Source organism: Xiphophorus maculatus, chromosome 5, assembly GCF_002775205.1.
Source record: "Xiphophorus maculatus strain JP 163 A chromosome 5, X_maculatus-5.0-male, whole genome shotgun sequence".
Taxonomy (NCBI): Eukaryota; Metazoa; Chordata; class Actinopteri; order Cyprinodontiformes; family Poeciliidae; genus Xiphophorus; species Xiphophorus maculatus.
The window spans coordinates 11,205,801-11,230,988 of record NC_036447.1 but is presented as its reverse complement, the minus strand read 5'-3'; the positions used below and the strand labels follow the sequence as shown (position 1 = coordinate 11,230,988).

General features: G+C 40.5%; 2 protein-coding genes across 11 annotated transcripts in view; both read left to right on the top strand.

Moving 5' to 3' along the window:
- atf7ip (activating transcription factor 7 interacting protein) overlaps window positions 1-9,139 on the top strand; it is a 32,237-nt gene extending 23,098 nt beyond the window's left edge. For all 3 annotated transcript variants that reach the window (XM_023333917.1, XM_014472514.2, XM_023333919.1), the window contains exons 8-14: window positions 738-820; window positions 2,204-2,268; window positions 3,151-3,828; window positions 3,917-4,024; window positions 4,117-4,194; window positions 7,872-7,954; window positions 8,227-9,139. In XM_023333917.1, the coding sequence (XP_023189685.1) occupies window positions 738-820; window positions 2,204-2,268; window positions 3,151-3,828; window positions 3,917-4,024; window positions 4,117-4,194; window positions 7,872-7,954; window positions 8,227-8,679 (1,548 nt within the window). In that variant the 3' untranslated portion in view covers window positions 8,680-9,139. The remainder of the gene's footprint in view (window positions 1-737; window positions 821-2,203; window positions 2,269-3,150; window positions 3,829-3,916; window positions 4,025-4,116; window positions 4,195-7,871; window positions 7,955-8,226) is intronic.
- Window positions 9,140-15,351: 6,212 nt separating this feature from the next.
- Window positions 15,352-25,188, top strand: part of LOC102235843 (glutamate receptor ionotropic, NMDA 2B-like) — a 120,478-nt gene continuing 110,641 nt past the window's right edge. For 2 of the 8 annotated variants that reach the window (XM_023333959.1, XM_023333954.1), the window contains exons 1-2: window positions 15,352-17,345; window positions 22,360-22,997. In XM_023333959.1, the coding sequence (XP_023189727.1) occupies window positions 22,989-22,997 (9 nt within the window). In that variant the 5' untranslated portion in view covers window positions 15,352-17,345; window positions 22,360-22,988. Of the gene's footprint in view, window positions 17,346-17,980; window positions 18,063-22,359; window positions 22,998-25,188 lie in introns of those variants that run through there. The other 6 variants (XM_023333958.1, XM_023333956.1, XM_005809074.2 and 3 more) reach the window with 6 other exon arrangements.

Genomic DNA, 25,188 nt, shown 5'->3' with positions numbered 1-25,188 from the left:
GATTTATTGGCCAGCCGATTTCCTTAATCTTGGGAGATCAGTGATTGGTCGATGCTTACATGTGATGCTGATCTTATCCATTTCGGCAAAGGTCTAAAAATCAACCACTGTCCTCTTCTGCTCTCCCTTGAGAGAGGTATGACTGATACACCGGCCCATTAGGTCATGCCTGCACGCCTTCAGTAAATAGTCACCCCAACTCAGCAACTTTTTTGCTATCTTTAGCAACATTTTAGACAAGAAAATTTAATATCAGGCAAAATCAGAATCGGCAAGTCAGGCTTTTCAAAGATCAGCATTCGGCCAGAAAACTGAAATCAGTGCACTCCTAGTAATTTGTGTGGTTTTTTTTGTTTTTTTTTCTTCTTTGCCAACTTAGACTCACTTCTGGTTTGTGACTCAGCACTTAAGTAACCAACCTTTGATGCCATGCTTTACTAACTATAGCTAGTTTTTTTTTAGTATGTCTTACATTTGTTTGGTTTTGCTTCCTTTATTCTTCATAGCTACTTTTTAGTCCTTTGAAGCCTGAGGTGTTACTAGGGTGTGACATTGAACAAAACAATTCAGGGCCACAAAAGGAATTTGTCATTCAAATTCCAGTCTTTCCCACAAAATTAACTTAAAAAAAATCAGCTTTTGAATGAACTTCAAAACGTTCTTGTTACCTCAACCTATCAGCAGAGCATCTAAAATTTCTAGGTCTGACCTAAAAGATAACTGTTTGATTTCCACAGGCATTTGCTGCTGCTACTGCTGCCGCCGCTGCTACTGCTGCTGCCAAGGCTGCAACTGTAACAAACAACTCCCAAGTTCAGCGGTAAGTACCTGCTCACCAAGTGTAGCTGCTGTTAATTTACAAAACGAATGTAGCTTCTCAAATTTATAACGGTTATTTTTACAAGTCGACAGCAAACTCACATTTTCAAGCCTTTATCATCATGTGACTGAATATTTCCGCAGCAGCTGTGTTTTGTACATATACATTGTCTGTGATATTTTGTGTGACTAGAATTTGGCTTTTGTAAGAACGTGACAATACCGGACTGAAGCCAGTACTACACAGGAGACCGTGCAGAGCGCCATCCGATGACATTGTCCCGGGTTGCTAAGTGTAACCAGTAAAAGTGAACATAAAGCTAATGGACAGAAAAATTAAATCCTCCTTTCCTGTCAGGATCAGCTTTAGAGCACTTCCTAGTACTTGCTAGGAATAAACACACACCCCATGCCCGGGTGTTTTGCACCTTTTGTCCTGAGTCTTGTGACGTTCTGCAATGTGATAACCTGAGCGTTTCTTCAGGCAGTGCAGAGTGTAGTTAAAACTGCACCTCTCCTCCCAACAGCGTGCTCCGTGGGCAGACAGTTGAGGCGCCCAGAGAGGGAGGGGCGCCCTCTCTTGGCAGGACTCCTGCACTGCCTGTCAAGAAGGAGAAAGAAGAGCTGGAAATTAAGGAGGAGAAGGAGCCAGACATGGCACGCCATACCGCCATGGCAAGAATGCTGGCAGAACACAGTGAGGGAAGATGCAGAGCTGATGTAAAGCTCCGCACAATTTCGTCTCAGTTGGAGAGAGTACTTTATCACAACTGCCAGAGAAGCTCAGGGAATCCCAGACCCGACCGCTATGCGTCCTACATATTCCGGTACTTGGTGCCATATGACGTCTACTGTGACTGGGTTGCAAAGGTCAATTATGTTGGACTGATGGGCAAGGAGGCTCTGCCCAGAAACCTGAGGAGGACAATAAGGATGTACATCGACCGTCGTTTTCCGTTCCTGTCCACTGACAGGTGGAGAGAGATCCGAGACGCCATCAATGAAATACTCAGAGTAAAGAGGAGACCAGATTTTTTTCGCGAATATGACGACAGTACTCCTTTGCTCTTTTGACACAGTGAAGCGAAAACATTCTGGGACAATTGTCAATGATCAACCTAGAGCACATAAAACACTTTATTTAGACGAATCACTAACATGTTGACACGGACTCCTGGTGGCTTTACATCATTTGAAAAAACACCTGATGCTGTAATGTAGAATTAAACCTGAACTTTGCCTGTGAGCTGGAGTCTATCTGCAAGATATGAAAAGATGACTGTGAATAAAATTATTTGTCCCCACCAGCACACAGTTAGTCGTCATCCTGTCAGTGGACATACTTGGCTTCTTAATCCTAAGCATGAGCAATCTTTCTGAACAGGCCAGTCCGGACCTCTGTTGAAGTCAAGCAGACTACAGCAGCTGTTGGTTCATCCAGCACCGCTGGTAAGTAAAACATTTTAAAATTATTCACATAACTTCAACTTGACCTTATTTTGTTCAGTTCCAACCTTAAAATTATGAAGTGGAAGTGGAAGGATGGATCTGAAAAGTATGGCACATTTGTATTCAGCACCCCATGTAGAGTTAGTTAAATACCAGAGACAAAGTACACAAAGTACACATAAAATGTCTTAATTTTTGGGGGAGTTTGCGCAGCATTCACTTTATATAACATGTTGTTAGCTGCACTGGTTCCAATCACTATGCTACTTTGAAGTTGTGGTGAGGAAATTGCATTCTTTTTCAAAATATTCCACTTTGCTGACTTTTGGCCAAGTCACTCCTTAGATGTGTTCTGAAACTCCACAAGATCTGAAGTTAGACAAACTGCTGCACAGAAAACATCCATGAGTTTATGTACTGAGTGCATGTTTTTTGTACGTGTTTGTACTACACAAACTATGTGAGCAAGTCAGGATCACTAGTTTACTGTTTGTTAAACTACTTCGTATAGAATTGGCTTTAACAAAGCTGACGTGGAGCAACCGATTCCCAGAATGCACTGTGACGTGACACTTGTGGGCATTCTCTATAGATTAAACAGCAACCCTCGATTAAAACCCCTACACAACTTTCTTCCTGACATATCTTCTATGTTGCTTAGGGGCACTACACTATAGATTTTAATTTGCAAAGCATTTTAAAAACCATGAAACACTTTGATTCAACTTCAGAATGATGCACTGCAGTGCCCTGGGTTGAAGTTTGTGGTTGACAAAATGAATGTGTTAAGGATTAACAAAATAACCAAATTACAGGGTATATCAAAGTTTCCATGGCTCTTTTTTACTCATCCGCTTGATTTTTTCTAATTTGTCAATGCAGTGGTTCCAATCGCTGCTCCTCTGACGGTTTCTACAGCGCCCACAGCTTCCGCCTCAGCCCTAGCCCCAGCTTCCACCACCACCACCACCCTAGTCCCACAGGGCTCAATCCTGCAGCTGATCACCTCCAGCTCTGCCTCCACTTTGGCAACAGGCATCACCACTCAAAGCCAACCGGGCACTCTGGTGCTGAAAACAACACCTGGGAGCGGCATGGTGACTGCAGGCCAGCCGCTGGTCATCCAGCTGCCTCTGTCGGTCAACGGCCAAACAGGAACTCTTGTCAACTTCCCCGTTTCCTCTTTGGCTGCAGCCACTTCCCTGAACAAGGCCAAAACCACTCCGTCCACCACCACCTTCATCCTCAAGCCTTCTCCTGCAGCTAACACAGCATCAGCCCCCACCTCTACAGCTGCCGCCCTTCCCACTCTGCAGGCTTCTTCCGGGCAGGTAGCCACAACGCAAATCTCCCTAGCCCGAGCCGTGTATCAAGGTGGAGCGGGAAGAATAACCACACCCAACGCCGGGGTGTCTGTGACCACCGTCAGAGCCCCGGCTCAGTCTGTGTCTGTGGCTGGCGCTGTGTCTTCAGCCTCGTCACCTGCAACCTCAGGGCCAGCAGCGACGGGCTCCACTGCACCAGGAACACCACAAGGGACGTCTCTCACATCCAAGACAGGTGAGGAAATTGTAAGATTAGTGGGACAATGCTCACTTCCTCTTCTCTTAATTACACATCTTCATCAGCAATGTTCTATTCTACTTAGACAACCAAGCTTCTGTACCCACTCCATCTAAAGCAGCTGCACCTCCCCCTCCAGCAAGACCTAAAGGCTCCGTCATTGACCTCACCGAGGATGATGACGATGTACAAGGTACAAAGGAGCGTTTTTCTCATTTAAAAACTGATTTGGAATCATTTTTGTTTTTTCATTGATTCAACTATCATGCCTCCTGTGTTATTCAGTGACAGGAGTGAAGACTGCCCAAGGTGCAACGCCCTCCTCTGGCCCCCGACCTAACCCAGTCATCAGCATTCCCAACAGTAAGCAACAAATTACAATGAGCATAAATTTATTTTCTATTTTAAAACTTAACAATGCCGGCCCCAATTTTTCTCACCTATGATTAACATGAGTGAAAAGCCTTCAAAGAAGTTAATCTTTTATTGTGGTTACAACATCTGTGAAAAATCCACCATCTGCTACTCTGGTAATGTGTTGTTAATCCTCATTTCTGTAAAATTAAGGGTAACGTGAACAGACAGAGGAATCTTTAACTCTAGAAAGGCTGTGACGGTGCTTTTGACTGCTTTTCAATTTGCATGTTTAATTACTTTATCAAAGCAAAGCATACAAATCCTTCTGATGTTTCTGAAAAGTTATGTAAATATTCAGAATTAAATGGATTTCATATTTAGTGTGCAAAAGACAAATGAAATACAATCGTTTCTACCCGTTTTGGCCACCGTCGGCCATTTTGCACTGGTATATTTTGATTTATCTGGGAAAGATAAAAATAGAAGGTGGGAAATATGACAGCCGTCTGTCAAAGAGCATCTCCAGCGGTGTTCTTCTAATTTTTTGTTTCTTTTATGTCTGAAACTATAAAAGAAGATAGAAAATTATACAAAGGTATAAAACAGTCCCTCCAGTTTTTTACAATTCAGCAATCCAGAAAACAAAATCAACACATCACTGCATTTTTTGCAGAAATGGCCTAAATCATTGTTCTTTGTGTCATTTCTTTGGGTTTGTTTTAAATATAATGGACATGGATGCAGACAAGAAATTGAGAAAGGTGCAGAAAAAGTTTAAAGGGAAAGAAGGAGATGAAAGTAGAGGAGAGAAAGAAGCATGGACAACATTGGGTTCAAGTTACTGCTAACTCCCACCTGCAGGTGGCAGTATTTTTTGCTTCTAATACACTGCTGCTTCAGCTTAATTTGATGTAATGGTATAGTCTGCTTTATTGCGGATAACAAAAATCAAGCAATTAAATTTTTTAAAGAATACACATTTCTTTGTATTTTTTTGTAACTACATCGAAATGAAGATTTTACAAGATGTTTGAGGAAAAATATCACAAAATTTCTTGCAAATATTTCTAAAGTCGCAGTACAAAATCTGTAATTTATGAACACAAAAACAATCGGAAAATCCAGGAGGGACTGATAAAAGAAATATGACCATAGAAATGGTGTTGGAAAGACTGTACATGGACAGCTACAATTCTGATGGACAATCTGACCTGGAGGAGGAATCTGACGATATCAACGATTCCTGGGTGGATGAAAACTCCTCATCTTCAGAGATTGATTCAGAGGACGACTCAAGCAAAAGGAGACCAATAATCTTTTCTGGCCATACCACAAAGGCCATTATAAAAGCTGAGATGTCAGGTGAGCTTTCCTAAGCTGGGTTAATTGCAGGCACTTTGTTGGCTAAATCATCAGGTTGATGAATCATGATAATGCTATAGCGTAGGCTGGAATTTCGCATGGCAACCTTATTTATTGCCAATTTACTTTCATCATAGGGCATACTGAACCAGCTTCCACACCTGATGCCAACACGAAAGCCAGCCTACTGGCGGTGCTGAAGGTGGACAATATGAAGGAGGAGTCTGTGTGGACTGCTGAGCATCCAGGGAATTGGAAGAGTGAAATTGTCCTCAGTGAAGCCACTGGCCCCACTCTCTACGCAAAGCACAGCATCAATAGTGCGCTCACTGCTTTCCTGTGCATTATTGACCCAAGCATGCTAAAGCACATAGGACGTGTACTGTGACTGAAGCTCATCAACATCTAAGTAACAGATTGTGGGACATGACTATGTCTGAACTGAAAGCCTTTATCGGCATCCTGTATATCCGTGGAGCTAAGGGAACAAAATATATGGACTTGGGCAGTCCCTGGTCAGAGAAATGGGGCTTCATGTTTTTCAGGGAAACAATGTCCAGAGACAGGTTCAAAGACATTATGAGGTTTCTCCGTTTCAATCAGAATAAAAATCAATGTTCACGACTGATGAAAGACAGGATCTCAGCTACCTGGAACATGTTTGTGAAGAATTGTATTGCTTGTTACAATCCCGATGCCAACATCATCATTGAAGAGCAGCTTTTCCCCACCAAGGCCAAGTGTAAATTTATAAAGTACATGGCAAACAAGCCTTGTAAATTTGGAATCAAATTTTGGCTGGCAGTGGACGTCGAGTCAAAATACATGCTTATCTGGGAGAGGAGGAAATGCTTCTTGACGAGGAAGTAGCTGTGAATCTGTTGGAGCCATTCATGGGGAAGGGAAGAAACATCAACACCGATGGTTTCTTCACCTCTCTAAAACTGGCTACCATCTTGGAGCCCAGGAAGATCCGCAGAAGTGCCTGTAGTCTCAGTACTGTGAACCCGGATTTTATTGATGGGCTGAAGGCAAAACCAGAGTCTGTGCAATATGACAAAAACACAAAATACGGTGAGGACATTCTGGATCACATGGCAAGGAAATACTCAGTAAAGCGTGGTACACAGAGATGGTATGTTGCTGTGTTTTACAACATACTGGACCTTGCGGGAATAAATGCTCACATTCTGTTCCAGCAGTGCACTGGCATCCAGATCCCACGGCGCAGGTTTCTGCAGCAGCTAGGGGAGGAGCTTTGTGCAGAGTTTATAGAGGCGAGACGAAACCCAAAGAGGGTTGAGCAAAGTGAAAGTCTTAGACTTTTGGACTTAAAAGTGTCCAAAAGCCTTAGAAGGAAGCAGTGCCAAGTGCAGAAATACTGCAGTAAAAATAAAACCGCTAACATTTGTAGCAAATGCTTTAAATCCGTGTGTGGGAGTTGCGCCAGGCGAACAGTGGTGATCTGCTCTCTCTGTGAATGATAAATGATTTCATTAGCTTCATTGTAAATAGTGTACATAGTTCTTGTGTTCATTGTTCTTTTTCTACTTTTGACATCAAATTTGTGATCTGCCACTTTATTTCATACTTTTCAAATGTTTACTGTTTACAAATATCTTTGCAGTATGTATCATTTTGTTTAGATTTTTGATAAGTCAACAAAAATTGCTTGTAGTAGGTGAATGTTGATGATCGATGCAAGTAAAAGCTTAATGCTCAATTAAACTTTGTCTATTGAATGAAAAGTCTGTTTTGGGGTTATTTCAGTTTGAAAAAACATTTATTATTTTAGTAGTAAACTTACAAGGTCAACAAACTGAGATTAAAATGACTGCTCGAGGCTTTTGTGTTAACTATTACTGTTTGCATAATTTCTCTAGTCAAGATAATCCAGAGTCCCAGATTCTCTTTTCTTCTCTTGACTCCTCTTGCCAATATATATATATATTTTAATCTATCAGTGACCTGAGCCTGGGATAAACAGGACTATAACCTCTGCACATATTTTGCCCGCTCTACCAACTGAGCCACCCAGCAATCCCACAAAGCAATGCATTCTTAAAACAAATCTCGGTTAATACATATGCGCAAATGAAAATTCATTTTTAGTTTTCATTCCGCTGCAGTAATACTTCAACAGGGGCACCAGTAAATGTGGCCAGTTCTGTATGCAAACCAGTTTTTAAGGGTTTACAAGAGTAACTGACTGGCCCAAACCATTAAAATTTGAAATATTTAATAAATTCACATTTATACTTTGTTTTTGTGGTATTTAATTGATGCCTATGATATAATTTATGTTTATTACCGTTTCACAGGTACAGGACCAAGATCATCCCCAAAAACCAATCAGAACTCAACAAGCAATCCCCAGATAACGGTGCATCACCGCCCCCCACAGGTGAATATATGAAGCTTCCTTAATATATTTGATTCAGATGTATTTATAATGCTGTACTTTCTTCCACTCTAAAGCAGTTATTACTGTATAAGATAGGTTGAGCCATTAATTAGAAGTACTGCGATTCACATTTTCTCAGTAATTATGTATTAAGAGGTGTTTGGGATTAGTGGAAAGCATGAAAGAAACTCACTGTAATATTTATTCATTTATGAAGGCATTTGTTTGCTTTTTGAAATTACAACCACTCTTCTCATTGCTCTCTTGTGAAGGAATCCTTGAAGTCCCGCACAGTAACCACTACAATGCCCCGTGGCCCCAGCTCGGCGCTCCCTCCTCTCCCTCCCGCTCCCGCTCCTCAGCGTTTGCCCCCAGAGGCGGAGCAGACGTCACCCCCCCAGCAACTTCAGCTAAAGTTAGTGCCGGGTCAGACCGGTATCGTGCTGTCCTGGAGCGTTGCAGAAACTGATCGCACCTGTGCGACTGTGGACAGCTATCACCTCTATGCCTTCCATCAAGACAACTCCAGTAGCAGTACGGCTCACCAGCACTGGAAGAAGATAGGGGAAGTGAACGCCCTTCCTCTGCCCATGGCTTGCACACTGACCCAGTTCCAGTCCGGCTCCACGTACTATTTTGCAGTTCGAGCCAAAGACATTTATGGGCGCTACGGTTCTTGCTGTGAACCTCAATGCACAAATGTTATCAGTTCCAGTTCAAGCTAAACCAATACAAAATAAAGACATTTTTTTCAGCTTCTACTTTTGATTTCTTTTTTTTCTGTTTTGTTTTAAGATTTCATATATTGTAAGCTGAACAGACAGTATCTGTAAATATGTCTCCATAAAAAAAACTGGACTCGGATAAATGAACTAGCAAACTGCTGGCTGTCTGATTCCCCTGTATGTGATGTATTCTTTTGTGATCTAAGCTGTTGTGTAAAAGACCGTATTATTTTTTGCCCTCTGCCAGGTCAGATATTTATGTTCACTCCTGCAACTCAGACCAAGACTGTTCTGTTTTTTTTTTCCTCTTTCATTTCTTCATGACAGGTGACAAGATTGTTCATTGTTCAACTCAATTGCACAAATACGTATAATTGTGTGGTAGAAACAGAATAATTTTTTTAAGTTCTGTCTGGCAACCAGACTTTGAAAAACATAATAAAAAGTTTTATTAAAGTTTGGTCTCTATATTGTGATTTCTGGTTTGTAATCTGCAACAGTGCCCTACAGAGATCATAGTGATATGATTCATACTCTTAGTTTAGAGGGCCCAACAGAGCCCAGTGCCCCTGCAGTAGTGATGTTACGTGATGTGCCGAGGCTTCGAGGCGTGTGTCGAGTAATGGAGGGGGCGTTTCCGTAAAGCGCGTATCGAAGCTTGCTTCATTTAGGGGAGGAGCCGAAAACGATGACGTCCGAAGCCTCGCTGCCCGGCTGTACCACGTGACTGTTTCGGGAAGTGGCTCAGAGTTTGGCGCGGGGTTTGACAGCTTTAGAAACCCCACAGGCTCCATTCAAAATGTGGGTTGTTGTAGGCGAGTTGCAGTCAGTTGAGAGAGTGGATAGAGTTTTGATAGTTTGGATAGCAGAGTTTGGATAGTGGTTATTTAGTTTGAGACAGTTAGTTTGGTGTTTGGAGAGTTTAGGACAGATTAGATAGATAGATAGATAGAAAGGAGATTTTGGAGCGTGAGGACAGGATAGGAGTAGGATGGAGCCGGTGAGAAAGAGGAGGATTTCTCCTATGTGGGAACATTTTGATTTGATAAGCCCTAACAAGGTAAGGTGAACTGAACATTTGCAGATGCATTAGGTTTGCTTATGAGGAACTGTATTTTTCACCGTTTCTTATTTTCTGTAAAGGTGAGGTGTTTATTGTGCTCCAAGGAGTTGGGATACAATAATAACACCTCATCCATGTAGTGTCAAAAAAGAGAAATCGTTTGAAACCAAAAACTGTGGAGAAATTGTTGTTTCTTAATAAAAATGCATGAAATCATTCAAGTTACACAAGCATTAGCCTATTCTCTACCCCCTCCCTAGTTCCACAAGCACTTTCTCTGTCCTCTGCCTTATTAAGCCCATGCCATTTTTCTACAGAAAAACTTTATTACACAACATGCCATATCACATGACACTACTATTTTGGGAATAATTACACACAGAGAATACATTCAAACAATATTTTACTATACACATATGTGTATACATAATTTATGTAGACAAATGATTTCGTCCTACACCTTTTGTGAAGTCATTCCCAAGTGCCATAATAGACAAAAATTCAATGCATCACACGTGTTAAGATACAGCTGGCTGTGATTATACACCTGGCCAGTAGGTGGTTTCGTGTGCACATGAAGCTTCAAGAAATGAACCCTTTCTCGAACCAGTTGGCTTAAGTGGTTCAATGCCTCATGAGGCTTCATCTCACCATCACTACCCTGCAGCACTGGCCCTGGAATTTGAGCTGAAGATATAGTTGTAACAGGCGTGGCAGTTGTGCCCTCTGTTCCCCGCACTTTTTTGTTGTTGCAACAACTGAATTCGTTAACATGCGGTAAAGTGTTTTATTGAGTCGTATTTAAACATATGAGCGCACGTGCCATATCACTGGCTCTAATCTTGCCGGATGGAGGTGGTGCACTGCGGGTGGTAGATGATAATGTAAACGCTCAATAATTACCAATTAGTCCGTTACGTGGTAGCCTGATAAAAAACAGCCCCTTGTCTACGCTATCAGCTTCGTACAGACGGTCTGGGGTTATAAACTATTGAGAAACCATTGCTTCCTGGAGGTGTGGCCTGTTTTGAAAGTTTAAAATTTTACCCAATCGCTAACGTTCATTCGTGACGTATGTAATGCGCCAGTTCGGCGCTACGAAAGCATACCGGAAGTTGCCTGCGCTGTAAACCACTATCCCGCATTGCAAAGAGCTGAATGAGGCGGCTGTCAATGTTAATGTAATATTTGGAATCGTGTCCACCGTGGGCTGAACGGCTTCAATTCGGTTCACTTCCTCCGCTTCCATTGCTAAAACTACAGGCAGACTACAATTCTAAAATAGCGCAGAAAATCGACGTAGTCGTTAACGACATCTCCTTCTGTTCGCTGATTGGTCCGGTAGAAAATTACCGGAGAGAATCCAAACGAAGGGGAGAAAGCCGAGAGTGTCCTGTAAGCGATGTTTTTCGAGCGGATTTGCACAGAAAGGCAATGACTGGGCTTGCCTGTCCGTAGTGCAGCGGACAGGCAAGCCGTGACTCACCGACGGGAGACTTGCTGAGTGGGGCTGTATGGTAGCAAACCAGCCTGAGCCAGCTAAAGGCAAAGAAAAAAAACTTTGCGCAGTCTCCCCACTCCACCCCCTCAAACAAACCGTGTAAGTTGACCAATGCTGCACATGATGTTAGCTGAATGACTAGCCAGTAGGCTATCATGTTAATAAGCTTGGGTGGTATTATGTGTTTTCCAGGCACATAGAGTAATTTGATATCCCAATCAAGTAGACCTAACAACTACATTCAGTTATTATAAAAATGCTGCATTTCAAATTTAACTTAAAATAAATTTGAGCTCTATTTCTTTAAGAAGCTCCTGCTCTTTCCAACATTCCTCCTTCAGCACATCATGACAACCATGCTTCCATTTTGTTATTTGCAACAGGAGCATTGCAGAGATTGTATGATAAGCTTCACCATTTGCTTATTGCTGATGGTGCTAGTCTGGTGAAGCTGTTGCTTAACACGCTCTGTGAGGTGGAAGCTTGTTTTTTTAGACTGCAGCTCCCAGGAGGAGCTATGTGGAAATAAACGGTGCTATGTAGGAGCAAGAGTTTAGGCACCGTAGAATGGCTACCAGAGATTTAAGGATTCCTTAAACATGCAGGAAAGAACCAATGCAATGTTTTAACTGAGGGAATACTATTATCACATAATATACCGATAAGAAAAAGTTGATTTTGAATATTATCCCTCCTTTGAGAAGAATACTGATGTTTTCACCTATGTTGCATTCCTTGATATTTATGCTAGAAATAAACCCAATCCTCTTTCATTTATGTACTAAAGATGTGTTCACTGTTGCTTTCCACATATTTAAATGAAATCTTTATTGTCACAATAGAAAGAGCAAAGTCAGAGAGGAGACATTAGACCAGAGGCCAGCAGCAGGATGATGATGATGCAGTGTCTTCTCAGGTAAGGAGAGCATCGTTTATATTTAGAGATTTTTCTTTATTTTGTTTTCAGCATAAAGTGTGGCTTGTGAAGAACCAATATAGTTAGACATGTAATACCAACATAGTTGAATAAAAACAAAATGAGAGACAGCTGGATGATGTTGGTGCTTGTGTTTCCTTCACGCGTCACTTGCCTGTTTCTCTTCTCTTGTTACACTTTCTACTCAGCACAGTTTTTGGCGTTTCGTAGTTAGGCTGTTGCAGAGAGAGGTAGTGCTCAGAATGGAGAAGTTCGGCTCTTTTCAGAAAGCCCGCTGGCTCCCTGGGCTCCCAAACGGCTCTTAGTATGCTATCATGTGTAGCCTCACATTTCAGCTTAACTTGGTAAATATGAATGTTTTGTAAGTTAATAAATCCTTTTCTTGCCCAATTTTATGCATTTGTTCTGTTACGGATGCAGGCGTTCTTGCTTTTTTTTTTGCGAAATATTTTTGGGTGTTGTTTTGTAGCCTAGCCCTGCTTCAAACGTCTTCACAACATTCCTGAGTCTTCATGATGCTGTGGTGCTTTGTGTCGGTCTACCACATAAAATCCCAGTGAATGTGGTGGATGCAGTTCACATTCAGATTTTATTGCGTTTAAATTGTAGCTTCTATAATTCCTAACATGCTTAACGCACCCTAAACCTTCAACCTAATTGGAAATGTGATTGGTTGGGAATGAAAATCTATCTTGAAGATCCCTGAGAATAAGTTGAAAGTGGGAAAAGTTCAGAGTAGATTAAGTTGAAATGCAGAGATATGCTTTTGTAAAAAGTCAACTTTAAGTAAAGTAGAAATAGATGTAACCTCTCTCTTAGGGCAGGATATACGTTTTTTCAGGGAAGTGACTGGATTTAGCCTTCAGGATAGGACAAGAAGCACTTCTGCTCTTGTAATCCAGTTGAGCTGGTTCTGATTCTGATGCCTCCTGGGTTCCTTCCATCAGAAAGGCTCAGGGGGGAAAAAAGCACAGAAACTGCTGGAATCCAGGAATCCCCAAAAGTCATTATTAGGCAGCACATATAATCGTGCTTCAGAACGCCTAAGCATCTCTTTTAGGCACTGGAAAACATCGCTGCAGAGGGAAGGATGTTCAGAATACTCTACTCAGCCTGTTGCCACAACAACCCGGGCCCAGATAAGTGGGTGGATGGAGACATTCATACCGTAATCTTATTATTGTAGTCTTTCCACATTCCCTGTCACAAGTGCAAGGTTTCCATGCTTTCAGCTCAGATGCAAACAGCAATGGCTGTGCTGCTGTTTGTGCAAAACTAAAAATATTTGTAATGATAAAGCATCATATTAAATTATGCATCCGTCCTCTAAGCCACTTTTAACAAACTTTAAACAGCATGAACTGAACAGTCGTCACAATTAATTGCAAGAAAGATAATTTCCATACTAGTACATACAGTAGGAAGTTGAATTTGTTTGTGATGAGCATCAGAAATGTTGATATGTTGTCCTTTTGCACAACCGCTTGCAAGCAAAATTGACAATCTGTTATTTCTTTAAAGCATCACTGCTAATAAAAACGATTTCTACAAGAACTTTAATAGCGTCTCCAAAAAATATAGTCCAGGGACAAAAAGACAAATAATGTCCTGTTATGCAAGACAGGTTAAATGCATTTTACCAGCCTCAAAAATGAACAGAATCTCAGATTAGAGTCGACATAAAATCTCCAAAGGGATTCAGAGGTAGATGCACCCAGAGGAGTGGACAAATTTTTATTAGGCTAATTGTTGCAAAGAACATACAGCTGAAGGAAAATGATTCATTGCCCAGACACAACAACCATTATCTGAAGACACGAGGCAAACAAGATCAAGTCCTGTTCAATTCAGTTCAGTATGATGCTTGTTCAATGTGAGCCACAGGAAATGCAGCCTAAATTAATAGACAACAAAGTCAGCGTCTGTTGATTATAAAATGTGAGTTAGATAATGGTTTTATGCTTCATGATAAGTGCCTGTGGTAAGCTGACAGTAAGTAAAATGCATAGCAGTAAAATTAATTGCAAACAGTTCAGTGACATTTCGATTTTTGGTTTTACCATTGATGCTGAAATGCCTTTAATGACCACAGAGGGGAGCCCTGGAACCAGTATCAAGTTGGTTTAATAATAACTATAATAATAATCATAATAAATATTATGATTTTTATTATACAGTTTTTTATGATGATGACAATAAACTTTGTAAATTTTCATATTTTTATTGTGCATTACTTTGACATTTGGCTCTTAGTAAAATCTGGTTTGTGAATAATTTAAGTCACTTACTAACTTATGACCTTATGATAAGAAATCATTCATCTTAAATATAAAACTATTGGCTAATGTAATTATGAATGATCTTAGACACCAATGTCCTCTCAAAGTTATTTACACAGCACATACCATTTATATCTTAGCATCAATTTTAATTTCACTATTGAGTTAAGTGTGTCCTATAATCTGTACTTAATTATCTTCAGAAACTAGCTGTAACTAACTGGATTGGTGTGAAAAAGTATTTGACACCATATTAGTTCTAATTTGGCTTTTTTCTAAAGAAAATGCAGGCTTGGAAGCAGAAATACCTAAGCACAATGGTACTTGACACACGCTGTAGGCAGGTGTTTATAAGGCAGCCAGTTCAGTAGCATTTATTTTTCTTTGTCCTGATTTACTGAGCCAGGGTCAGTGTGAACTGCCATCTGCGATGACCACCTGGTGGTTTGAATAGCTGATAGCTGAGTCTAACTAAAAGATTTACCAAAAACAAAAGATTTAAGAGTGTCTGCCTCACACACTAATACTGCGAATATAAGAGATTTATGTCATACACTAAGTAAACTTTGTTAATAAATCTGCATATATCAGATCATTTAATTGTTACCAATTGTTATGTTATTGAATTCTGCATAACGCCACTATTTTCCTGCATCGCAGCCAGTGACTAATCTCTCAGAAAGCCTCCCTGTTGCCTGTTTTATTTTGGTCTCTGAGCTCAGCACAACAACAGAGGGAGCCAACGTTCGCTATAAAGAAACTATTTTCTGCACAATTGTTGCTGCAGCCCATCTTTACTGTACTCTCTTTTTGATTCACAATCCTTCACGTATCCCTCGCTCTCTCTCTCCCTCCTCTCAGTGGGCTTCCTGCTCTCTCTCTCTCACCTTTCTCTCCAGAGTGGAGGGAGGCGAGCGAAAGAGAGTGCAGCTGGAGTTGTGGTCCGCTCGCTACGCCCGTCAGAAGTGTGTTTCAGCTCCACGCTCTGTCTCTCTGCACAGCGACGCCAAGATCATGCAGCCAGCCTGAGGTTACGGCTCATCTGAGGGGAAGGTGGCATCTCGCTTTGAGGAGGACTGAGGGGGAGAAGAAGACTGATCAGTTGCAGAGAGAGAGAGAAACACAGAGAGAGAGAGAGGGGGGATAAAACTGAAAGACCCCCCTTTCTCCTCCTCACCTCACTAAACAGAGCAAAAACGGAAGGCTTTGGAGTATTCAATTTTTTCTTTCGTTTTATATTTTTCTTATTCCTCATCGCGGTGCTGGGAGGTGCTTCATCTTTTCACATAGTCTCCCTCTCTGTCATCTGCCTCCTCATCTACTTCTCCATCTATGTGGTGTATAATTTCTTATATCCATGAATGTGAGAAAGGAGAGGGGAGTTTTGATTTGATTTTTGTCCTTTTCCCTGTCCCTCCTCACTCTTTCCCCACGTCCTTCCACCAAACCACCATCCCTGTCACTTCCTGTCATTTTACCTCTAAATACCACTTATCAGTTCACGATCTCTCCCATCTCACACCTCTCTCTGTCTCTATAAACTCTGATGTGATATGAAGTTGGATGAATTTTCTTCAGAGACAACTAAAAACTCCTCATGAATGACTCTTTTTTTGTTGTTTTTTTTTCCTTCTCTCTTGGTCCCTCCACACCCATTTTCTTTGCATCACACTCTTGCGGGATTCTTTAATGTTACCTCTAGGTAGGTTAACTATCGTTTAGTGTCTGTCTATCTGTCCGTCTGTGTGTATTTGTGTGTGCTTTACGTATACATAAAACACACATCAACACACACATGCACTCGCACACTAAACTGAAGCCTCAGAAAAAAGGTTGATCGCCGAGTGCCTTTTGATCTGGTCTCGCGCCGCTTTCGCACGCTCCTCATCCATCCATCTCATTGTGAAAACCTTTATGTTGTTTTTTAAATCTATGCCTCTTTTTTATCTATATCTTTAAGTCCCTCCTTTTCATTTAGTAAACTATAGACGTGTGTTATAAACGTTTTTTTGCAAATCATTTTGTGCAAAAGTTTTTGCCATGTAGCCTAAAATAAATTAGAACAAACATTTATTCAGATGCTTGCTGACTTCTGAACTGCTGGTCATGTGAAGTCATTCAAGTTGCTCCTCATTTCATGCTTAATTTGTGCTGCGTCTCCATCAGCAGCTATTATTTCTGTTCCAGCCTCCTCCTCCCGCTGCCTCTCACGCACACAATCTTAAATATTTCCAAGAATCGAAACCCCACTGCATCTGCATGCTCTCCTCCCACCTTCATGCACATCCAGACATTGAGTTTCTCCAAATTTCTCGAAGCCGTTCCACCTTTGCTTTGCCCCATCCTACATGCAACAGAGACCAGGTGGCATTAGCAGGCTGATGATTTCGCAGACCGTGTGCTTTGGCGGGGCTCTCGACAGCATGTGCAGGTTGTAGAGAGACCGATAGACAGATGTAAACAGATAGAAATGAATCTCCCATTTCCCTCATCGCCTTTGTCTTCTCCTCTGTCACGGCTTCAACCTCTTCTTTATGTTTTTGTTTGATGCTTCCTCTGTACTTCTCTCTGCTGCAGCTTCTAGTCTATTTTCCATTCAGCCTACACTGACATGGACAGTAAGCTGAAATCGCCTGCACGCTCAACCTGAGGGCAGACTTGTAGCTTAGGCCTACACCAGCTTACGTTCTTGTGGACCGCTGAAGGGGGGCTTAATAAATCCCTCTTGAATTTAGATGGGGGGGATGTCGTCATGAAGAAACATGAAGGACCCCCACCACATCTTGTTTTGCTCTGTCTTTTGCTTTTTGTCTAAACTCTGCTCCAGTGTTAAAACATCTCCACTCCAGTCTATAAATTATGTTTTGCAGAAAAAAAGTTAATTAGGTGAGTAGTGAATCCATTTAGCCCTCACTACTTCCTACTGAGCGAGTGTGTGCATGAGCAGGGCGTGTGTGTGTGTGTGAGTGTCTAGGGGTTGAGTGTGTGCGGGCCCAGCTGATCCAGCAGGAGCGTGCACCCGTCTTGTCTGCATGATCTTTATGTCGTGCATGAACTTCCATCAGCAGGTTCTCCACGAAAGGCTGTTTTTCATGTTTTCCACAGCGTTTGCTCGAGGGGTGAAACCTTTCTTCGCTCCGCTGTGACTAACTGATTGTTTAGCGGACCGTGCCTTTGATCTCTGTCCATTTTTTACACATTCACCATTGTATCTCTATAAATTTCACACCTCTTTCCCTTATCGCTTTGCTCAACTGTGTTTTTAAGGAAGAGAGACTTATCAGGCACTATTTATAATTCATAGCCAGAAACCAGCCAGAAATTCTCAGTGAGGCTGAGGTGTGTGCATTAAAATTCATTTTAGTCCCCCTCCTTGTGAGCGTTAGCTCTTTGCAAAAAAAAAAAAAAGGGATCTATATCAATGGATGGAAAATATATGAATAAATCTCAGCTAACAAACCCATGCAATGTGACTCATGCACTAGTTTTGGTGTTCTTGATTCTTCACCTTAGACCCTAATAAGCACACCATGGCTATACCAGGATGTAAATCCATGAAAAACACAGTGATCCAATGCTGTCTTCACCTGCGTATAACAACAGGTGAGAATTCAGATTCCTTAGACTGAGTTAACAGGCAGTGACATAATTTTTCATTTTAATGTTTTAAAGCTATTACCTTGACTTCTCTTTAATTAAAGTTAGTCTAAATATAGATGATTGCAAATACATCAGTGTTGTAAGTCAGGAGGTGAAATCTTACCTCTTAAAAAAAACATTACATAAAATCTCAAGCTACTTCGAGTATGATCTAATGGTTTTTTTGTCTTCATGTATTTTCATTACATTGCTCCTCCAAAGATGTTTAAATTCTGTAAAATTGCAACTAAACATTCAAGCCATATCTGGGGGTCAGTGATGTGATAATGCACAATACTAAGTTTACAAGAACTACATAAAACAAGATTGTAAAAATATTTTTGTAATGTTTTAAATTATTGTTAAACCTTCCAGGTGGATCCATTGAGAACCAATTCACATTTTAAACAAAGATCTAGCGCAGAGGAAGCATTAGAGAGATACAAAAATATAGACCATACCACAAAAGAAAGGACAAACAATTTTACACCAGAAAAGACTAAAACGAATTGCAGATATAGTGACAAATGTAAGATAAGTCGCTAAAAGCATGTGCAGTTCTTAGGCAGGTGTTTGTTAGTAAGTTTTGAAAGCAGACAGTGGGTTAAATGAGTTGAGCTCTCGGGTCTGTTGCAGTTGATTCAGATCACTTGTAACCGAAAATTGAAAAGAAAAGCAACCAAAGGAGATGGGGGGCTTTGGAGATTTGGTGCTTAAGGAGTGTGAGAGTATGATATAAATATGACATTTTTGAGTTTTATATCATGTTATAATGTTGCTCCCTCACCAAAAACATACCTGGAGTGTTGCACTGCCTTTTTCCACAAAGCTCCTACTTGGAGCTGCAGTCCCAAGCTAATCCTCACAGAACACCCCTCCCCCATGCCAGCTAATCAGCTCAATTGTGTTGCCTTTTGTGACGTCATCAAACCCAGTATGCACAAAGCAGAATGAGCAGGGTTGTTTTCTTCTGTGTGTTTCTTTAAAAACATTGTGTTTTGTGAAATCCTGCTGTGGAAGTCCAAACTTTCATACTGTGCCGTGTTTTTCTTTGTAGTAGAAAAAACAATACACCACCGCGTGGCGTCTTTAAAATTTTATGCCAGGCAGGAATCTTTATCATGGATTTATTTTTAAATGATCCATTAACAGCAGTACAAACAGTACACCATATTTCTTCAAGAAGTGAAGGATTTTCCAATGTTTTTGAGCTCAAATGCTCTAAATGATTCAGGACAACTTTCAAAATGATGATGAAATGCTGTCATGCTCTGAGCTAGCGCTAGATTAAACAAACAGTGCCACTGCAAAGGAAAAGCTGATATTGTATGAAAAAATAAGCAATGAGAAAGAAAAACATGCATACGTAAAAGCCTTTAGTCAGACAAAATGGTTTTCTATAAAAGCATTATTCAGAACCGTTGTTTTACCCACAACTAGATTAATCAGATAAACATGATTGAAATAGGGTTTGCAAAAAGGAGTCAAGCTATATGCATCATATTAATACCACCTTGAGAGTTAGAGATAATTAGACTATAAAGGAGTCTGAGTGAAAGACGGATATTTATAAACAAAACTGTCTAGATGAATAATTCATTTCACTGCCAGACGGGATTAAAATTCTGCACATCGGATATCCGCTGACAATGTTCCCAAGGCTTAGTGCATACCTACATATTATTCAACCCCCTCAAGTTACAGAGAACACATTCTGGTATGCCGAAACAACCCTCTGAAGATGTACGCGTAAAAATGACATCTTGTTTGATCTCCTTACAGAATCTGCACGCTGTCTTGAAGGGTCAGGAAACATATGGAATTTTTTTTGTATTGTTTTCCAGGTCTGGATTTGTTACAAAAATAAAAATTTAGTCTGGAAAAATGTAGATGCTTCCAGGTCTCATGTACAAAAATTTACATTTCAAAAAAAAGATTATTTTTTTTAATACTTATTTTACATTTAAGTGACATATTTCACCTTTTATTTGAAGCTTTTAGTGGAAACCTAACGAGTTATTTACAAAGAATCCACAGATGCACACACAAATTAATCAAGAAAAGCAGTTTCACTTACATTAAGGGTTTAAATTGGACAATTAATTAGGTTTGACTAAAATTTCAAATAACTAAACTGTCTTTTGTGTATTTTTCAAGTAACAATTTTCCATCAGTTTTTTAGTCTGTCTGAAGTTTTTTCTCTGTTTTTGGATCTCTAATAGCCGAGAAAATTTAAACATGACGGAGATTAAATTCATTCATTCATTCATTCATTCATTCATTCATTCATTCATTCATTCATTCATTCATTATTTAATTACAACCAGTTAACATTTCACAACCCATTGCAATGCACGGCCCGGCCCAGCTAAATTTTTCAATAATGTCTTTTGCTAATATATGAGGATGAGTTAATTAACTGTATATCTCAGTTTACAAGTAAAGTAAAAAGCTGTGCAAATATTCATTTACAGAAATACAAGCAATCATACAGAATCATTCCTTCAGAGTCCAGGTTGTCTGCTTCTTTACGTTTTTTCACATGAATGTCTCTCGCCTTGAACAGTCCATGTTTTATCTGTCCCTGATGTTTTTAAAAGTAAGCATGGAAAGCTGCACACTGTATCTGCATGACTGCTTCCAGCTGTAGTCTTTGTGCTTTTCCGCTTAGAAGCTTTATTTTTGCAAGAATTCTGCATGACTGTGGGAAATGCTGCTCCACTTGTACTCTTTCCAAGGTTTGATTAAATTATGTAGCCCTGGGTCTTTGGTTCCCACGTTTGTCTCTGTCAGTAATGACAAGTGCATCTGCAGCACGGTGAACTAATATAAGATGGCGTGTCAAAACAGTGACCCTTATGGGTGCTGATTGGCAAAATTTATGTGGATACACGCATTTGTTTATCCGGTAATTGGCTCTGCTGCTGTACAGACAGAATGATGTCTCTATTGCCTTTAGAGAAACTGTTTAGAGATGAGGAACAAACAGGAATAAAACTGCACCATCCGGTTAATAATAAGCAGTAGGGTACAGCACAAATTACAAGCCCACTGTAAGAAAACAGATGCACTTGATTTGTATTTGAATTTTAGCATTCAGTTTCCTTAGCAGTGGCCATTATGGCATCTTGCCTTGCGCCTTTTTGGTGTACGTACTCACTCTGAAGCAAATGGTGAACTTTGGTTAAAAATCTAGAGCAAGAGATAACAGATATGGATGTGGGAACATCTCTGTTAGCCACAGCATATGTCAAACACTGTCTTGATTTACAGCATCGTCCACACTTATACAGCTCTGGTAAAAAATGTGTGAAAAGCCTTCTTTGTTTCACTTTACTTTAAATTAGGACTTGAACAAACAAAAAACTTTGACAAATCAACACAGAAATGGTCAAGTTCTCTGGTCATCTCAGTCCTTAGATCTTGATGCTATAAAAAAGTTCTGGGGTGATCTGAGGATAAGAGAGGACCATGGACTCTAGAGAATCTAGAGAGATTGTGCAAAGAGGAATGCCGCTGTTTCTTCCAACCTTGTGAATCGTTGTAGAAGAATTCTTAAGTGCTGCTGCTATTGGTGAAAAGGGGTTGTTGTGTTGACAGCAGAGGTGACAATAAAAGTGTCTGAAGGGATTTTGTTAATGCCAAACATTTATTTATTAATATGGGATTTTGTTAAATGTATGAATATATATGCACGTTTTCCCATTCTGTTTTTCTGTGCGAGATTACGCTGCTGCAATAAAAAGTGAACAACAAAGCAAATTATAGATTGCATAACCCCTTTTCAACACCGTCATTAGAAATCGGCTCATACAGTCAAGAAATAACCCGACTACAAAGTTGTTAGGAAGACCGATTGAGCTGAGGCTGATGAATTGTTGCCCACGTTGTTCTACAACCAGGAATCCATCAGATGCCTTGATGTAGGTACAACTAGAGTTTCTTGTGACTAATGTTCTCACAACTCTCCCCATAAATTTTTCATATAATTTCTGCTCTGTACTTTTGCTTTAAAAAGCAGCAGATAAAATTTTAGCAGAGAAGTACAACAGTGGGTGCATTTGCTGTGAAAATAAGTAGCTGGTACAACAATATCCAACACACCAAGATTGCAGTGAAAGACGCATGTCGCCACAGCAGCTTGACTGAATTAATCCTTGACCTCAGAGGCTGCTGACTTGTTTAAGCAATGACGTTCAATATTCACGAACAATGTTCACCTACTGTCTGATTCTGCCCTTCGTTTCTTATTTCTGCTCAGATCGAGAACAATCGAGAAGGAGATCGGGCCGGCAAGCTCCTGATCATGACTGGCTAAATTAAGCAGAACCACAGAAGTGACAGAACGCCAAAGAAGAAAGAAGGGGAGAGCGACGAAGAGGAGTACATATAGACACAGTGCTCCTCATCTCCACAGCAACAGCGCTCACACTCCAGCAGACTTCTGGAGGGAGGCTTCAGCTCAATCACCATCTTTGGTGGGAAGGGAACGGCGGTTGGAGGGAGAGAGACCAATGAAAAGACTTCAGCTCATCCATTCCTATGTCTTATGATCTAGTCACTTCAAATCTGCTCACCTGTACAGACATTTTAGGTTAATTGTCAGTTTCTAAGACTTCTGAAATCTTGGAAAAAAAAGAGATCAGTCAGTCTGGAACTCATTTCTGACACACACCATCCTCCTTCCCTCTAATAGTTCAGAAGCCCCTCGCCCTTCCACCTTCACCCAACCCAAGTTCACTCCTGTGTCCACCAGACTTCTGTCTTCTGTGCGCAAATTTATCTGTCTACATCTAAATCCCTTCATCTGAGGCTATGAGAGGAGGGTTCACATCGCAGGCCACTCCATCATGCCCGTTCTGAAGAGCAGAGAGGAGATCCAGGCTGGCAATGTTCAAGGTAGGCCGCAGGCTTTTGTGTATAGGTTGGATGTGTGTCTAAGCGGTTACTTAAACTTCCCTCTTTATCAAGCTTTCCTTCTTGTCAGATTCGTTGCACCAGTTTATTAAGAATTATTTTATAAGAGCACAAAATCTTAAAAGACGTATTATTTAGACACAGTTAATAAGCAGACACCAGCGGAAAGCTTGGTATGTTTTCTGAAACATTACTAATATCTGAATAATAACTGCCTATTTTAATAATTCAAACACCAAATGTACTTTACACTCAGTAAAAATAATCTTTGACCTACTGCAGAACTACAGACTTCCATATCTCCATTCTTGAAGATACAGCCAATCAATAGCAAGGAAAATGAACGACACTCCTGGATCGGCTGCTTTGTACGTGCCAGCCAATAGCAAGTCAAGCAGCTTAGTTATTTCAGCTTCCTAAGTTGTATTTTCTTTCAAATATTTTACATGTGCTCTATAAAAAATTCTGCAAATAGGTGGCTTTTTAAGTGAATAATTTGGAGCTATGTCCTGCGGAAAAATCAGGAAACAATGAACCACAAATATGCGGGGAATCTACTGTAGTGGTCTGATGTGGCCATTGATATACACATCTGTAAGTGTTTTGTTCCCTTTGTTGTCAAATATTCTAAAAGCAGTAACTTTTAAATCTTTTTCATGCTAATTTTAGATTATTTTACTCAAATTGAAACAAAATAATAATGAGGACTCTAACAATACTATTTCCCATTGTGGGAACACATGGTGCATACAGGAAACAATAGCCTCAAGAGTCTGCTGTATGATTTGTTGGTTGGCCTTGTAGTTGTACTCAATGAAACAAGCCTCTGTGCAATGAGCTGTGTTGTTTTGTGAAAGCAATCAGTTCACAACAATGCATCATGAAAAAAACAGGCTTGGATGAAAACATGGCTGAATTCTGTGCAGGCTTTCACTGATGTGATTGGCTCAAGTTGCAGGTGGGGTTTGTGTTTAAACTACAGCTGTCACACTTGACAAAGAAACTTTATATATGCCTTCATCCAGTTTTTAAAAGAGAACAAAAAGCACATGTGAAGCAAATAACAGAAGAGAGAAATGTGAGAGGATGACAGAAAAACACATTTAGTGTGGAAGCATAAAATAAAAACAGCCTTTTTTTTCTCCTTGCACAAGCTTTCTCCTGGTACATTGTTAGCCAGAGTTACGTTGCGATAGGGGATAACAAGGCACTGGCTTCAATAAGCCCATCAGAAACAAGAGTTCTGGGGGGCCACAAGGGAGAACCGGTCTAGACAACAGTATCAGTGTAATGCAATATTACAGGGAAGCTGCAGCTTATTTCTTGGAGAGCGTTTTGGCTGCTGCTTACAGATGAAAAAAAATCTTCATACATTTCATTGGGATTTTATATGATGAACCAGAACAAATAGTGCATTGATATCAGTGACGGAAACTGATATTATACACTTTCACAATTAAAATCTGAAGAGTGCGGCATACATTTTCATTCCCCTTTACTTTAGTACTCTTTAAAGGGGGAGGGAGGTATTATGCAAAATCAACTTTTTTTTTTTTTTAGCTTTGTATCATGTTATAATGTCATTCATTCATCAAAAACATGCCTAGAGTTTTGTTTTGACTCATCCATGCATGCTTTTGTCATCCTTGGATATCTGGTGGCAGCCAATGAAGGGTGCCTAAACGCTTGGACTCACAAAGCACTGCCACAAAGCACAGGCTTTGACCAGGGAAGCAGACATGGGGCGTCATTGTAACTCTTGAAGAGCCACAGCTCAGATGAATGAATATCAGTTGTTGAGAGAAAACCAGAGGCCCTGGTTGCCAAAAGCCATGGTGGATCATGCCATTCCTGTTGTGAAACCCGTTGATCGCAGCATCATAATGTAGGAAAGCTTTTGTTTAGAGAGGGTGAAGACGCTGGAAAGTGTTGATCTGAAGACAGGTAGAGAAAAATCCAGCACAATCCTACAGGAAAACCTGTTAGAAGACCGAGGTGGAGGTTTACAGCAGGACTTCGACCTTAAAAATAGAACCAGAGCTTTGATTTGATTGGTTTAGATCAAAGTGTATTCATGTTTTAAGGTGGTCCAGTCAAAGTCAACAAGTATGAATTCTTCTGCAAGGCGTTGTAGGTTTTCAATTTGTGGTGAAAGTGCTTGCAGAAAGTCAGC